The following is a 15031-nucleotide window of genomic DNA, read 5'->3' on the forward strand; positions in this document are numbered from 1 at the left end:
TCTTCTCTGACCTGCAGCCTCTCCCACTCATGACTTAGATTTTGTTCATTTTGGGATGATGGGTCACTTTCTACCTGAACACATATAATAATTTACTGTACATATATTCATATGCATGCATGCTATCTAGGCTTTCCAGATGGTTGTGGGGTTTTTGGTGCCTTTTGTATAACTTTCAACTTCACAAGATCTGTTTAGATTTTTTCTATTTTTTAAAAGAAAGTGTTTAAATAACAGGATTGTATTCTGTCAAAAGTAAAAAAGATGTTACTCAGCTTCTGAAGATACTTGGTCTGTGTGATCAGATTTTTACCTTAACTTAGTTTTAAATCTGCACCTACCATTTCCATAATTTCAGTGGGTAGTTTTTAAAACACAGTGTGGGTCAAGCACCTGAATTCTATAACCTGGTTTGGATCAAAATATATATTTTCCAGTCTGATTTTGGTGATTACATCTTGGCAAGTCAGCATAAGTTGCAAGTTGTAAAAGAAAAGAGTTTCTCCTGAAAAATATGTAGAAAGCACAGATTGGGAAATAAACACGTTATGATAGTGATACTGAGGGGGAGAGAAATGCAAAGCACATGAGGGAAGGAGCTGTATCTCCTTGACCATATTATGCAAACCAACATCTCCAGCGCTTGGGTGTGGGAGTGTTGCATGTAGTCACACATGGGCACACGTTGTGCATTACACAAAGTAACCTTTGTGGCCCCTTCTCAGAGCTGCTTTTGCTTGCAGTGAGACAAAAAGGACCAGAGCATCAAAATCAATGCTGATGTTTTTTAAAAATTGGCTGAAGATAATTGTTGCTTCTAAAGTGAGGCTTGTGAGGTCCCGAAATTGGATTATGAGGAAAATCTTAAATGGTGTATAGGGAGAGTTAAATACCTTCCTGTTCCAACAGAGCACAGTGCCCATCTTTGCTGCTATGAAATAATGGAGAATAAGTTTTGACAGGAATTCAGGTCACTGAAATGGTTTCTTTGCCAAGGCAGGTGAGCTGGGCCTAAATCATCCCCAGTGCTGACTGTGCTGATTTGTGTCTAGTGACTTACAGTACCACAACCTGGTTAGTAATTTTACCCCAGTTCTCCCTTTTCCTGCAGCAGTAGGACATGCTCAGCAATGGGAGCCTTCTCAGCACTTGATTTCACAGGTAAAAAAAGCCCTTCTTTATTAGGATGAGGGCAACATGCTGATCTGTATTTGTGATGTTGAGAATTACTTTATTTTCTCAGTTATGCTCTGAATTCTCAGTAAAGGGGTTCCTAAATACGGATTTGGGATCCATCTGGAAATGCATAAAAAGTTGTGTAGAGAACAGAGAGGGCATGTTCACACTGCAGATTCTCATTTGCTTGGGATCAATTACTGTTTCAATGCAATTGACTTTAGGTTACAAATCCTCAAATTTTTGAGCAGTATTTAGCTTCACAATGACACACCGAATTTTGAAAATTTGTAGCAGTGGAAATGTAGTCACCTTCACATTTTCGGTGTTTCAGATATCCATCTTTGTAAGTCTCCTCATATTTTGTTTATTGAGGCTGGCAAAGAATGGGAGAAGAGAACAGAAATTCACCACTTTTGTGGGATTATTCTTATCCTAAAGCAGAGTTATTTTGCTATGTGAGCACTCTGTAGTGTTTTAATTGAGGTGGCATTATTGCTAACAATTTTAATACACAGAAAATTGCCTGTTGTACTTTTGTTGCTGTTTTATTTCAGATAAAATATATTTATTAAGTAAGTAAAATAAAAATCAAGTCTTACTTTCAACATCCCATGCCACAACAAATATTTTAATTTGTGCTGTGTTTCTGTATCTCATAAAGCATAACAACCAGCATCCATCTAAATCTATCTCCCTGATAGATTTGGTTGCTCAGAGCAACCACACAAAACCTTCTGCAAGAGCAAATGCTCACTAAACTGAGTTTTCATGTGTTGGGTGTGGTGTTTGAGAGGAAGCAGATACTGCAGAGGTGATAAATGTGAGGTTGTTTTCCTCTTAAAATCCGCTGATTCAAGTGTCAGCTCCTTCCGTACTTTTTGATACACTGATACATTAATTATATGTTTCTGCTGTTCTTGTGAAATCTATTTGAGTCAAATCAGCCTACTGTCATAATTGGAATTATTGAGGTTGTATCAGCATTCTCAATATTACTGTCACTAGTGTATGGTGCTATTTATAAAGCAGAGAATAAAATGTACTTTATGTGTGCAATTATGGCATTTCAAACCATGTTGAGATGAAGAAAAATAGCATTTCCCATTGGAAAATATTTTGATTAGAAATTACTCAGTAAGTACCTTTAAAACTCAGCCTTTCCTACAAAACCCAAGTGTGATGACAGCCCTAAAGTCAGTGTGTATGTTTTACCAATTTTTTTGTGAAATCATCATCCCTTGACTGAAACCAAAACTTCCATAAAGACTGACACAAGAACACCAAAGCTGCAAACAATATCCTAAACCTCAGATTCTGAATGTGACTTTTCAGAGCACTCTACTAAACAGAGCAAGAAAATATCACTATAGAAGAAAGAAAACAATCAGTATAATGGTAAAGCATTTCCATTTTGTACATCCACATGAACGTAGCTGACTGTGGAACAACTTGCACTTACATGTTGTAAACTTTACATTATTAAAACTGACATGTTCATTATTAAACTCTCTATATTATTCACATTTCTTTTACAATCAGCTCATTTGTGTCTTTAGAAAGCAGGAATGCCTTCTTGCAGCCCTCCTGGGAAGTGCAGTGTGCCCCAAAGCTATTCAGAATGATACAGATTCCTAGCAGAGCCACTTTATTGTCTTTAACAACTGGCTCCTCCATTTCGTATTGTTCACTGGCGAAAGTAGAAATAGCAATATGAGAAATACTGTTTGAAAAAATAACTGTATTCCTTGAAGTCTGAAAAGTAGGTATGTGGCTTGAACAAACACACACGATGGTGTTTCCTTGTGAGTGTTCCGCTGGATTGAGCGTGTGGTGATCTGCACCGCCAGCAGACAGCTCCTTCTTGTTCCCCAGCTCCTCCTTTGTTCTACAGCGGCAGAGCTGGCAGCTTCCTCCTCATTCTGGGGACAACGTCCCATGGTGCACAGCTGGTGGGTGTGCTGGTGGTGAAAACAGAGCAGCTTCCCTCCCTGCAAGGCATTGCCTCATTCCCTCTTCACAGTGCTGGCTTTACAGCTCTGCCTCATGAACTCCCTCCTGGAGGGGACTTTTCCAGGGAGGTGGTGACTCATGTAACTAGATACGTACATTTTTTCTCCATTTAAAATCTACAAATTGAGGGTAAAGCTTAGAGTCTAGTTGTGTCAGGGAAGGAAATTCAGCCTGGCTGGATACAACATTTAAAAATGGTTTCAAATCACTGTGGAGGAAATGGCCTCATGTTTTTGAAGTCTCCACTGAACTCTATTGCGTAACTCATTCCTGAACACTGAAGAGAGTTGTTCGTTGCTCATCCAAGTTAACAGGGATTTGCGTGCTAATTTCAATAGAAGCAGAAATAGATTATAAAGGTTTTGGCAAGACTATGTAATGATTAGGAACTCAGGAGAGCAACCATATTCTAAAAGCAGAGCAACCATATTCTGGGCCATGGTATTGATTCCTGATTTCTTTCATGGGAACATTTTCTGCCATGATAACAAATTTGTAACAGAGACAAGCATTCATCTAGCACTCAACTCAAAATGCCTATTAAATAAAACATAGTTCCCAAACTGATTTCAAAGCTTATTCAGAGTGAGAGAATTGAGTCTTAATGAAGAGTTTCTGGGTAGAGTAATAGGGTGACAATTTTTCCTATAAATACACATTCTTGAACTACCAGTATTGTTAAATGAAATCTATTCTGAGATGCCTTCAGGACTTGTGTCATTAAGCCTGAAGAATTGATTTGTATCTCTGAGGGTGTTCGAGATCTTGGTATGCAATGACTATTTCATCTAATTTGCTTTATGCCCCTGCTAAAGGGATGGTAATATTTTGGGGTATCCTTTGGGGGTGGTATTATTTTGTGGCATTCTTTGGAAAGCACCAAGATTTCAATACTTTGGAATGTCCTTCTGTTGTTCATGGTTGATTTTTCTTGCAATGTGTAAAATCTTTTAAGCAGCTATCAAGCTCATTTAAAAGGAAAAATGAATGACTCCAAGTCAGCTACACTTTGTGAAAGTTGATGGTTTAAAATCTAGTGTTAATGAAAAGTACCAAAAGCAAAAACTGCTCAAAGTTTCCAGTTGCCAAATACTGGTTTCTTTCTTTCCTATTTGCTATTGGCTGCCTGGGGCTGTTACAAATGTCAGATGGTCACTTCATACAGGTATCAGGAGATGTGGAGATTACAGAGCCTGGTGGGCAGGTCCATGTTCACTCCCTTCTGCAGTGCGCAGGAAGAAATGCTATTCCAGGTCTGCATCACACTCCCTCTACATCATTGCTGTCAGAGGTTGATGTGGTTTGGATAGGATGTGTCCTTCTGCCTGGGCCTGCACTCTGACACAACATCTTGGATTTCCACACTCCCACCCTTCTCCCCAGTTTTCTCACAAGCAGAACATGAAACAATGTGTTTGCAGCGGCTGGTGCTGAGCTAGGCAGATGTGTCTCCAGATTTTAATGCAACGAGTTCAGAGTCCTCTGCGTATCTGCCATTTAAGTGTTCATTGTTGGCATCGTGGTGGTACAGGTACACAGGGACCTCAGTGATGGACGTGGCCGTGTAGGAGGTAGATCGTGTGGAGCAGTGCTCCCGGCGCCGCTGGCCCCACTGCGTCTTGTACTGCGCCCACTGCCTCTTCAGAGCTCCTTGCACCTGCCAGGGAAACACTCTGTTACAGCGAGGCAACTAACACAATAACATTGTATTCTACAATAATATAGTAGTATAATAATATACATATGTTTTATATTTTTTATATATATATGTACAATATATACATATATAATATGTATATAGAGTATATACATTTATATACAATATCACACAATAATATATAATATTGTACAATAATATAACATTGTTGTAATACAAATCTGTGTCACAAATCTGTGACAGGAAGGAAAAGGAAAAGGAAAAGGAAAAGGAAAAGGAAAAGGAAAAGGAAAAGGAAAAGGAAAAGGAAAAGGAAAAGGGGAAGGGGAAGGGGAAGGGGAAGGGAAGGGAAGGGGAAGGGGAAGGGGAAGGGGAAGGGGAAGGGGAAGGGGAAGGGGAAGGGGAAGGGGAAGGGGAAGGGGAAGGGGAAGGGGAAGGGGAAGGGGAAGGGGAAGGGGAAGGGGAAGGGGAAGGGGAAGGGGAAGGGGAAGGGGGGAGGGGAGGGGAGGGGAGGGGAGGGGAGGGGAAAGGAAAGGAAAGGAAAGGAAAGGAAAGGAAAGGAAAGGAAAGGAAAGGAAAGGAAAGGAAAGGAAAGGAAAGGAAAGGAAAGGAAAGGAAAGGAAAGGAAAGGAAAGGAAAGGAAAGGAAAGGAAAGGAAAGGAAAGGAAAGGAAAGGAAAGGAAAGGAAAGGAAAGGAAAGGAAAGGAAAGGAAAGGAAAGGAAAGGAAAGGAAAGGAAAGGAAAGGAAAGGAAAGGAAAGGAAAGGAAAGGAAAGGAAAGGAAAGGAAAGGAAAGGAAAGGAAAGGGGGAAGGAAAGAGGGAAGAAAAGGAAATGAAAGGAAAGAGGGAAGGAAAAGGGAAGGAAAGGTTGATGCTGCAGGTGGATTATTGCTCCTGAAAAGACTAATGCGTTTTGATACCTGAAGAAGCTCACCATTGAGTAATGAGAATTGCCCTAAATGGCAAAGTGTAAGTACATTTCATGAGCTTGCCAGGAATGATTTTGTAGAAAGAGTTAGAGGATCAGGACAGCTAAACAGAGATTTTATTCTGGTAATTTAAGAACAGGTTTTGTGCTCACAAATTATAGAATGGTCATAGCTCTCTGCATAACATAGCGGATTTCAACCATTGAACAGTCATCTGCTAAGAATAAGATATTTTATTCAACATTTACATTAGGAGTGGTGTTATACATGGTATTAGGAAATGATTTAAACTATTGAGTCTTGCCAGGGAATAAGAAGGACTTCTCCAGCTGCATGCCCATGCATGGCAGCTCTTGATAATTTTGTGACATGAGCAGAAAGTGGGCAAATCCTGGCTCTTTTTGTTTAGATCAGTGATTCTGAACAACACAAAGTGAGAATAGCAGCAGTTTGGCACAATAATCTGATGTAAATGACCCTCTCCTCCAGAGGAAGGTAGGTACAAGTAAGGCACTGTGATGACAGGAGTCCAAAAATTTCTGTGGTCCTGCTGAGGTGGGCACTGTCATTTGGAGAGTGTATTGCTATTCACCTTCTCCTAACACATAAAGGAAATGGCTCTGTGAGGGTTAATTAAATATTGAGTTCAGGAAAGAGATATGGTCACAATGGAACTTTAATTACTTGGGCTCTGAGCAGGGTTTACCATGCCAATGTTGACAATTAAAATGAAATAGCTTCATGTAGCGATGTTTTATCACACAATCACCCAAGTTTATTAGTGAGAAAGAATTACTGGGTCAAAGAGTAATGCAGTGGCAGCACTTGATACAGAAATATTACATGAGTTAAACTTTGTAAAGATTTTAGTCACTTTAAAATTGCCTTCTGATGTTACAGTATGAATATTTTAGCTTTACCTCAAAAGCTATGGGGAGGGACTGGAAGAAGAAATCTTCAGAAGTACCAGGACAGTGACTTTCCCCATGCCTCACTGGGGCATCTAGGGCAAACACAAGGAGGATAATGCAGAAACCTTGTGTGTGCACAGTGGCTCTGCCTGCCCACAGTCACCTCTCCCCTCTGCACCACAGTCACCAGCCACTGTGCCCTTCTGGCCTTCACCTCTGCCCCAGGCTGGCCATGTTTGCATTTCACAGCACTTCATCCGTTCAGATTCATGTCAGCATCTCCAGTGAAGGCAGCAAGAGCCTGCTCCTGGAAACTTTCTGTTCCTTTCTAGCCCTCTCCTTCCCCTGCCCCCTGCACAGACCCCAAGGCTTTGATCACTCTTGCATGGGGAGAGGAGCTGCTATGCAGGTGAGAAGCTCCTGATAAGCTCCCCAGATGCTCTCAGCTGAACTGGAGTCTGCTATGGGTCTGGAGATAGTGTGGTTAGCTGGAGAGGGAAGAACAATGTCCCTGAGTCTTACAGGGCCTGTCATGAGGAGTTTATAATTTTCTTCTTCAGAGGGAATGATGCTTACACTGTATGTGTGATGGGCAGACAACAGCCACATCCTTTCCAGTTCAGCCCATGATCAGAAGTGCCATTATAAAGGTCTAGAAGGCTCCACAGAGCAGAGAGAGCACAAGGTTAAAGCATCTTTTTTTTTGTTCTCCGCTGAACTGCTTGTTTGTACAAAAGGATCTGTCCACAAATGGATAATGGATTGTACAAGTTGCTGCATTTGAGTAGAACTTGCTAATCTAATTTTCTGCCACGATTCCAAGAATCTCAGATGATCATAACTCAGTGCCAACTAAAACCATTCAGGCATGGATTTTAAATATGTAAGCAGCATTACTGAAAATCACATGCACAGCCACAATCTATTAATGACTGAGGAGGCACCTGGGGACCACGAGGCACACGGTGATGCCTGCTGTGCTTTCCACTGTGATGGCAGATCAAAGAAAGCAACCACTGAAGCAGTGAAGAGCCCAAGTTTATTTACTCTGGTCTTCAAGACTTTAAAGGTTTTTCTGTTCTCTATTAGCCATTCACACCTCATTGGCACAGAAGAGACATGGCTGTTTTTTCCCCAAATAGACTTTCCATTCTGTTGTCCAGCCTTGCAGTCTAGAAGCAATCCCAGGCTTGAAAATGTGGTCTGGTGAGCAGAGACCTTGTATTATCTGTACAAAACTGTTGCTGTTGGACAGAGGAACTGCAGTTCTATGGGACACCAAGATTTTATATGAAAATGTACAAGAAGATTTTAAATTTCAAAAGTAAAAAACCAAACATTGTTTATGTGTTCTTCCAGATGAATGCAGACATTAGTACAGCTTTTTTTATTATTATTTTTAGATTTCTTTCTATAGATGAGCTCATGGTACTAAAGTGAGGTTAGTGAGGCAGTAGTGATGAATGCACTATAAAATACACTAAAGTGGTTCGGAGTTTAGCACTGTTTGTCCTGGCTAAGCTTCATGTGTTTCAGTCTTGAAGTTAAATGTTCCAGTAGGAAAAAAGTAAATCCCAGATTAGCCAAGCTTCTGCAGCACTAAAATTAATCTCCTTGCCCCACACTAAATTTTTCCATGAGAAATAATTTTAGCCTCTATGGCAGTAGATGTATGCAGCAGCTTGGAAACAATCTTATATCATGGCTGAGGAACAGACTGTGTCTTTGGTCTGTGTACTTCTGCATACACCAGGACTGAGGGAGATTAGCTCAGTTTTCTTGGTCAAACTCAATGCTCCCTTTAGAGGGCTCTAAAAGCAGCTTGGCATTAGTCTGTTGCTGTTTTTCTATAGGTTTTGTGCCTTATATATCTATAGATTGTGTAACTGCAGAAATAAATGGGAAGAAAGGATCACAAACCTTTCATTGTCTCCTGGCCCAGCCCATCCCTGCCCAGATAGTCTAGTGCATGAACTTTGCTGGTGTTTATGGGTTACGTGCTGCTGCAAGTAGCACCAAACTGTCTTGAGTCCATATTGGAGAGGTGGCATCTTTCACACTGCTCATCTTAATGAGAAATTCTAAAAAAAACTTCCCTAAATAAAATTTTTCTAGAAGAAAATAATGAGAGGGTTTTCCAGCACTCCTGCCATTGACAATCTGCAAATCTGAAGCAGATGCAATGATTTTGAAAATGGCTGTAATGGTGAAAAGTACCCAAGCACCAATAAAACCACTCTCAGCAAGTCTGAGAAACCTGTGTCCTCACAGTCATTTGTTTTTACTGCCTGACTTTGATCCATGTTTCTGATCAGCTGCTCCACCAAGGATCAATCATGCATATTGGCAAGCAGATGCTTCAGATGTATTCCTTAGTGCATACTTTGAGAATTGTATCCCTGGGATTGTAAAAGTGGGCATGCTCTTCTGACTTTGTAGCTTTGCCAAAAGTACTTTGGAATTAGAGCTAGTTGATGAAACTAAGAAACAAATATATTTTAGGATACTTTATGTTTTCAGTGCATTTTGTTGTGACCTTTCCTCATTTTTAACATTGCTGCAACCTTTAATCTGGACAAGTCTGGATGTTCTCATTAGAAATGGAGAAACAACCTCTTGCAGTAAAGCTATAAAGCATAAAGGGAATTTGTTTTGCAAAATCTAATCTGAAAAAAATGCAGGGGACACTGGGAGGAGTGAAGAAGGCAATGTTCAGGATCGGGATTTTGGGGTAACACATTGTTTGGAGGAGACACTGGAGTACTGGTTGTACACAGTGATGCAGTCACTCTTATAGGCAGAGGATGCTTCAAAAGCTGCCTGACTGGCCTCTACTTTCTCCTTGGTCCTACATACTAGGGAGTATCAGAAGTTTGTCTTTGTTTCCAGGGCATGGATATTCAGCTGTGTCAGAGTGATGACAGTAAAGCAGAGAGAGAAAGGTGATAGTAGCCTGCAGATACTGGGGACAGAAATGTGTTAGGAAAAGAGTTGTGCATGTCTTAACTTTGTTTAGTTGGATGCATGAAACTGTGAACCTCTGTAGTGTGATCTTACAGCTCTCACTTTGTGTGAGGTTCTGCTGTGCTTAGCTGCTCACATTTTGCCATTCTCTGTCGTGCCTTCTGAGGAGCCATGCTACAGAACGGCAGCTGAGGCCTCTCGTCTTTTTTATTCTTTAGTTTCTCTGTACATTTACACAGGAAGCCAACCAGAGGCAAATGTACAGAGATGTTGACAAATGGTGGCAGAATTTAATACTATCTGCTATCCTGAATGTTATCAAATCAGCCAGTAACACCTTATCAATAAGATAGCCTGTTTCCAGTCTCTATCAAAACATCAGCGTGGTCATGTCATTACATGAAATTTGCTGGTTTCTAATAATATAGAGGGATAAACAGGAGCGCAAATGTCTCTCTTTATTTACGAGTGCTAGCATCACAAAGTTTGTTCTGTATCTAATTCATCTGCTCTGGACTGAAAGTGAACTTTTTAATGGACTTCCTAGCTTTGCTAAGATATATGGTATTTTATTTTGCTACAGTTGAATGCTCTTGATGTGTTGAAACAGCTTTTTTTCTGCCAACCATCTTTGGAAAAATTCTTACTGCAGAAATTTAAATGGTTCTTGACATATTTTAACATGCTATTTTCTTGTAAAAAAAAAAAGAAGTAGTAAAGTGGATCTAAAACCCACTGTAGGTGTATATTCATATACATGATCCAGCTGTAAGAGATTGGGAGAGATCTTTGCCTTAAGGATTTTTATTTCTCAATTGCTACACAAGAAACATTGACTGTAAAAAGGCCAGTGCTAACCCTCAAAGGAGCTCAAGCAATTGCACTCCTCCACCTCTGACAGTGCTGCCGGGGATGGATTTGCCGTGGCTCTGGCCTGAGCTCCCCACTGCATTCCTCAGACAGATCTCTGAATGTCTTCTGTGCTTCTTATTGAGTGTTGTGGTCCTTCCTGCTGTTCTGGGGCAGGAAGGGGTGTAAAGCATTTTTCACCTTTACTTAGACCTCCATCTCAAACCTGCAGATAGTAGGGTCAGAGTGTCATGTCTGTACCTCACTAGGTGCCATCTGCTTTGTAATGGTAACAGAGCTGATTGATCTGCTCAGGGATATTCCAGTCACACTCTGCACAGAGCTGTCAGAAATGCACACCACTGCTTGTGTGTAGAGAGTAAAAGCAACTTGGTGTGGTTCCAAAGTTTGCAGTGTGACATGCTTCTCATCTGCATTAATGAACAGCAGGATGACTATTTTACAAGTTCTGCTCATTTTCTGCATTTCATGTACTTACCTCACCATTGAAGAAGCAGAATATGGTAGCCACAAGTAAGCCCTAAGAGAAGGAAAAGAAAAGAGTTTAGGGATCAGAATACACAGACTTCATCATGTTTTGGAAATTTGGCCTTGATGGATACAAGATAAAACATTAGTCCACTTCCTCTGCGTCATAGACCACAGACATTCCCCATCTTTCACAGGTGTGCTATTAAATGGATTTGTTGTCTTTTCATAATGTTTTACTGTGCCCCCCCCCCAGTCCAGCATTACTATATTTTATAGATTATCTGTTATGGCTATGAAGTTATTGATATATAAGAGATATAGAGAAGGAAAATAAAAGGTAGATATGTGTTTTGCTTACAGAGGAGAACCACACTGCCACTGATTTTGCTGAAGAGATGGTAGAGGAATTTTGTCCTTTGTGTTGCCACTCACTCATCAGAGTGTAGCTCTCCAGTCAAAAGTGCCAGACACAGAGAATCCAGCTGTCCCAGGAAGGTTTAAATTGAACTGTATGTCAGGATAAGTGAACTGGTATGTTTGTATGGATGGAGAGGATATGAGAAGAGGTCTAAGTGGCCAGAAAAAGGAAAAAACCTACCACAGCACATGAGTTATAGGGTAGGGAGGCAGAAAATAGTGCACATCATAGCTTGGTTGTAAATGGCTTTAAGTTAATTTCATCATCACCAGAGTTGTTCAAATAGAATTTCACTCCTGCCATAAGATTAAACAGGGCCAAGGTAGGAATATGAGACGGCAAAGTGTGAAATTAATGAGAAAATTCCTGCACAGAGAGCCTGCCATTCAGGATTATGTAGTTACACTGGTCCATGTCGTAGCTGCACTCACTCTTATTAAAATAGCATTACATAGCATCACTGGGAGCCAAATGCTTTAATTTTAAATTACTTAAAGCAGTTATTATAAACTAAATGTATGGCAGTTTGTGAAATTGAGGGGAAAACTGCAATGCAGCTTATGTTCCCAAGGGCTGCTTTGAAGAGCTTTACAGCTGTATCTTTTCTATAAAACCTTCATTTAAATGATTACCAGTTGAATTATAGATAATGCTTTGCAAAATGCCTTGGACTCTCAGATGCATATTTTGCAACACATACAGAGTAAGGAATCAGTTTTTAACAAAATGCTTGTATAGAGATACACAGGCTGGTTTGGACAAGTGCTGACAATTATTTTTCTTGAATAGATTTTCTCTGATGCAGGATTTTTAATTTTACATAAATTCTAATATCAACATGAAACAGCACTTTGGATGACGATGAAGGGTAGGCATAGTGAGAAATAAAAGTTTCCTATAATATTTTGGCAAAGCAATGAGTATTTTCAAAAAACTCAAATCCCACCATGCAGTAAGAAATACACACGAGCTTGTCCACAAGTTTTGGGCTGAGAAGCTCCACAAATTCAAACAAAACCTTGCAGTTCTAAAGCAGGACTTTGCCAGACCAGACACTCCTAAATCCAAATTTTTGCAAGGGCAGGAAATGCGCCGGTTCCTTGGAGCCTGTACTGATGCTGTTTGAGCTGTGCACAGCTGGGCACAGACTCTGCTCTTGGGCTGCACTGGGCACCCTTGTAGCAGGGCTCTGCTAAACGTGGTTTCACCAGCAGCAGTCAGCCACAATGGCAAACCAGATGGATCTGGATCTCTGGGAGCAGGGACGCCCAGGGATGGTCTACATGAGGTGTGGGAAATCAGAAGACAGCATGGGGAGAGAAAGAAGCAGGGAGAGAGAAAGAGGCTGAGAATTTTTTTCCAAGTTTGCTCTTCAGTGAGAGTGTTTAGGGGGAATGTGGAAACCTTAGTTCACCTAAAGACAGAAATTGAACCTGAACTATTGAAGTAAAGCCATTTTCCATTTCAATTCCTGCGTGGAATTGGAAATCTTCTGTTACATCCTGCAATTGCTCCACTTTTCTGCTATTCAAGAGTGTAGTTCCCTTAACTAATGCTTTCTCTAGTCAACTTCAGACAGAAAAGCTAAAGAGGAAAGTGGAGTGATGCCTCACATCCCTTTCAGTTTCTCTTCTAGTTTTGAGTTAGCTGAAAGCACACCTGGCTTGTTATTTTGAGACCATGCATGTTGTACATGTTCTGGCTGAAGAAATTATTTTCTGTACTCTGTTCCATGTATATCCCATTGCTCTTCTTCCACCTGCCATGGCCCTCTGGACTCTGCCACCTGTCTTTCCATTATTTCTATTTCTCTTTCTGTTTCTTCTAGTTCTAGTTCTAGTTCTAGTTCTAGTTCTAGTTCTAGTTCTAGTTCTAGTTCTAGTTCTAGTTCTATATTTCTAGTCCTAGTTCTTCTTTTTATCCATGAAGTTTTGCCCATAGTTCAGAGGGCTATTTTTATCTTCAGCTGTAAAGCTGCAGAGATCTCAGTAGCAGACACCAGCTTTGTCTGTCTGGGGCCAGGAGGGCTTGGGATGACCATGATTCTAGAGTGGATCTATTAAAACATGTGACAGACTGCATGTGGTTTAATTATTTAATTTAAAGCCCATGGGTTATTTCTCATATCCCTTTGACACATATCTTCCAAACTCTAACTGCTACTGGTTTTTGCTCAGGATACAACTCTTGCTGAGGATGAAATGTGTAAGTCAATTATAGCTCTCTGCCACTGTGTGGAGTTGTTAAACTAACCTGTGATACATTGTCTGCTCCCAGCTAGATAATGTTGGCTGTGGTCTTGAAAGTGGAAATGAAGAATATATTTATTTTAGGATAAAGGCCTTTAATGATTTCTTCTGAAATTCTTTATTTCTGAAACTACGTGAAGAACAAATGAATGTGTCTTTCAGCTGAATCATGCCATAGGGGATTGTCCAGAGATGGCAGCTCTCAGACTTTCACTGCCTTACTTTATTAACACTGTATTGAGTTTTTTCTAGTGTTTGACTATACTCATCTAAGTCAATTCTTTGCTTGACAAGTATTTAATTTGTATCTCATTCTCCTAGAAGACATGAGTGTCTTGAAAAGAAGTTTGAGTAATTTACTCAGGTTAGAAATGAACAAATAAAAAAAATACCATTGCAGATACTACAAATTTACATAGGTTTCTCATACTTCTTTTTACTTTTTTATTTGAGCTTATGTCTCCATTAAACCAAGAAAGCATATATATGTGCACTTATTCCTGCTGTTCCTGACCATGTCCAGGGCCCTAACTTAATCAACCATACACTGTGTGGCTGATAAGATTTTAGTAGGGTCATATATTCATTGCTGATATTAGAAGATAATGTACAGGTGGTCATAGTATAAAAATCAGGTTTTGATTATCTGTGTGGACTTTGCTCCATGTTCATTCACTTCTCACTTCTCGAGCTGAATGGACAGCAAAAAGAAAAAAACAAAAGAAAAAGAAGAAAAGCATGGCTGAAGTTGTTCACAGAAGTGCATCCCATTCCCACCTCTCTCATTTTGGCAGAGATAAAAAGCTTTGAGAAAAACATCAGTGCTTTTCTCACCACCTTCATTCACAGCACACCCATACAGCATCTCTGAGGTAAATGACTGCGTTATGAATTGTTAATTTATGTTACATGAAAAAAAATAAGCAAAGCAAAGAACATGTCTGTGCAGTTTCTGCTGCCACTGAGGTGGGGAGATTGTCATGAGAGGGCTGAAGATAGCAGGAAAATGATAGCGATATCCCATCAACCAAAGCTCATGCTTTGCTTCTCCTGCTCCCTATGGAGATTTCATTACTGTCATTTTTTGCGTGAAAGTTTCATATAAAATTGGCACTTCATTGTATTCAGCTTACAAAATATATTTTCCCTAACCTTAATTGGCTTAAAATATTGAAAAGCTTTTGAACTACTAATAATTCAAAGAGAAAAAAAAGAACAGAAGATAAAGAAAAAATGCTTATGTTGTCAAAAGCAGTCCTATAACTTTAAGTTTGAACAGAAGGAGAAAATATTTCTGCCTGGTTTGGCATTATAGAGGATATTTATTTCCTTTTAAACTGAGAAACAGATGGAATGAATACCTTCTAAAATAC

At 40.0% G+C, this 15031-nt stretch overlaps 1 protein-coding gene across 3 annotated transcripts in view; it reads right to left on the bottom strand.

Annotated features, from left to right (window-relative positions):
• Positions 1–2556: 2556 nt before the first annotated feature.
• CALCR (calcitonin receptor) overlaps positions 2557–15031 on the bottom strand; it is a 156013-nt gene continuing 143538 nt past the window's right edge. For all 3 annotated transcript variants that reach the window (XM_026795262.2, XM_005480248.4, XM_014270548.3), the window contains exons 12-13: positions 10999–11040; positions 2557–4846 (exon numbers count right to left, since the gene is read on the bottom strand). In XM_026795262.2, coding sequence (XP_026651063.2) covers positions 4625–4846; positions 10999–11040 — 264 coding nt within the window. In that variant the 3' untranslated portion in view covers positions 2557–4624. The remainder of the gene's footprint in view (positions 4847–10998; positions 11041–15031) is intronic.

This window comes from Zonotrichia albicollis, chromosome 1 (assembly GCF_047830755.1).
Source record: "Zonotrichia albicollis isolate bZonAlb1 chromosome 1, bZonAlb1.hap1, whole genome shotgun sequence".
NCBI classification, from domain to species: Eukaryota; Metazoa; Chordata; class Aves; order Passeriformes; family Passerellidae; genus Zonotrichia; species Zonotrichia albicollis.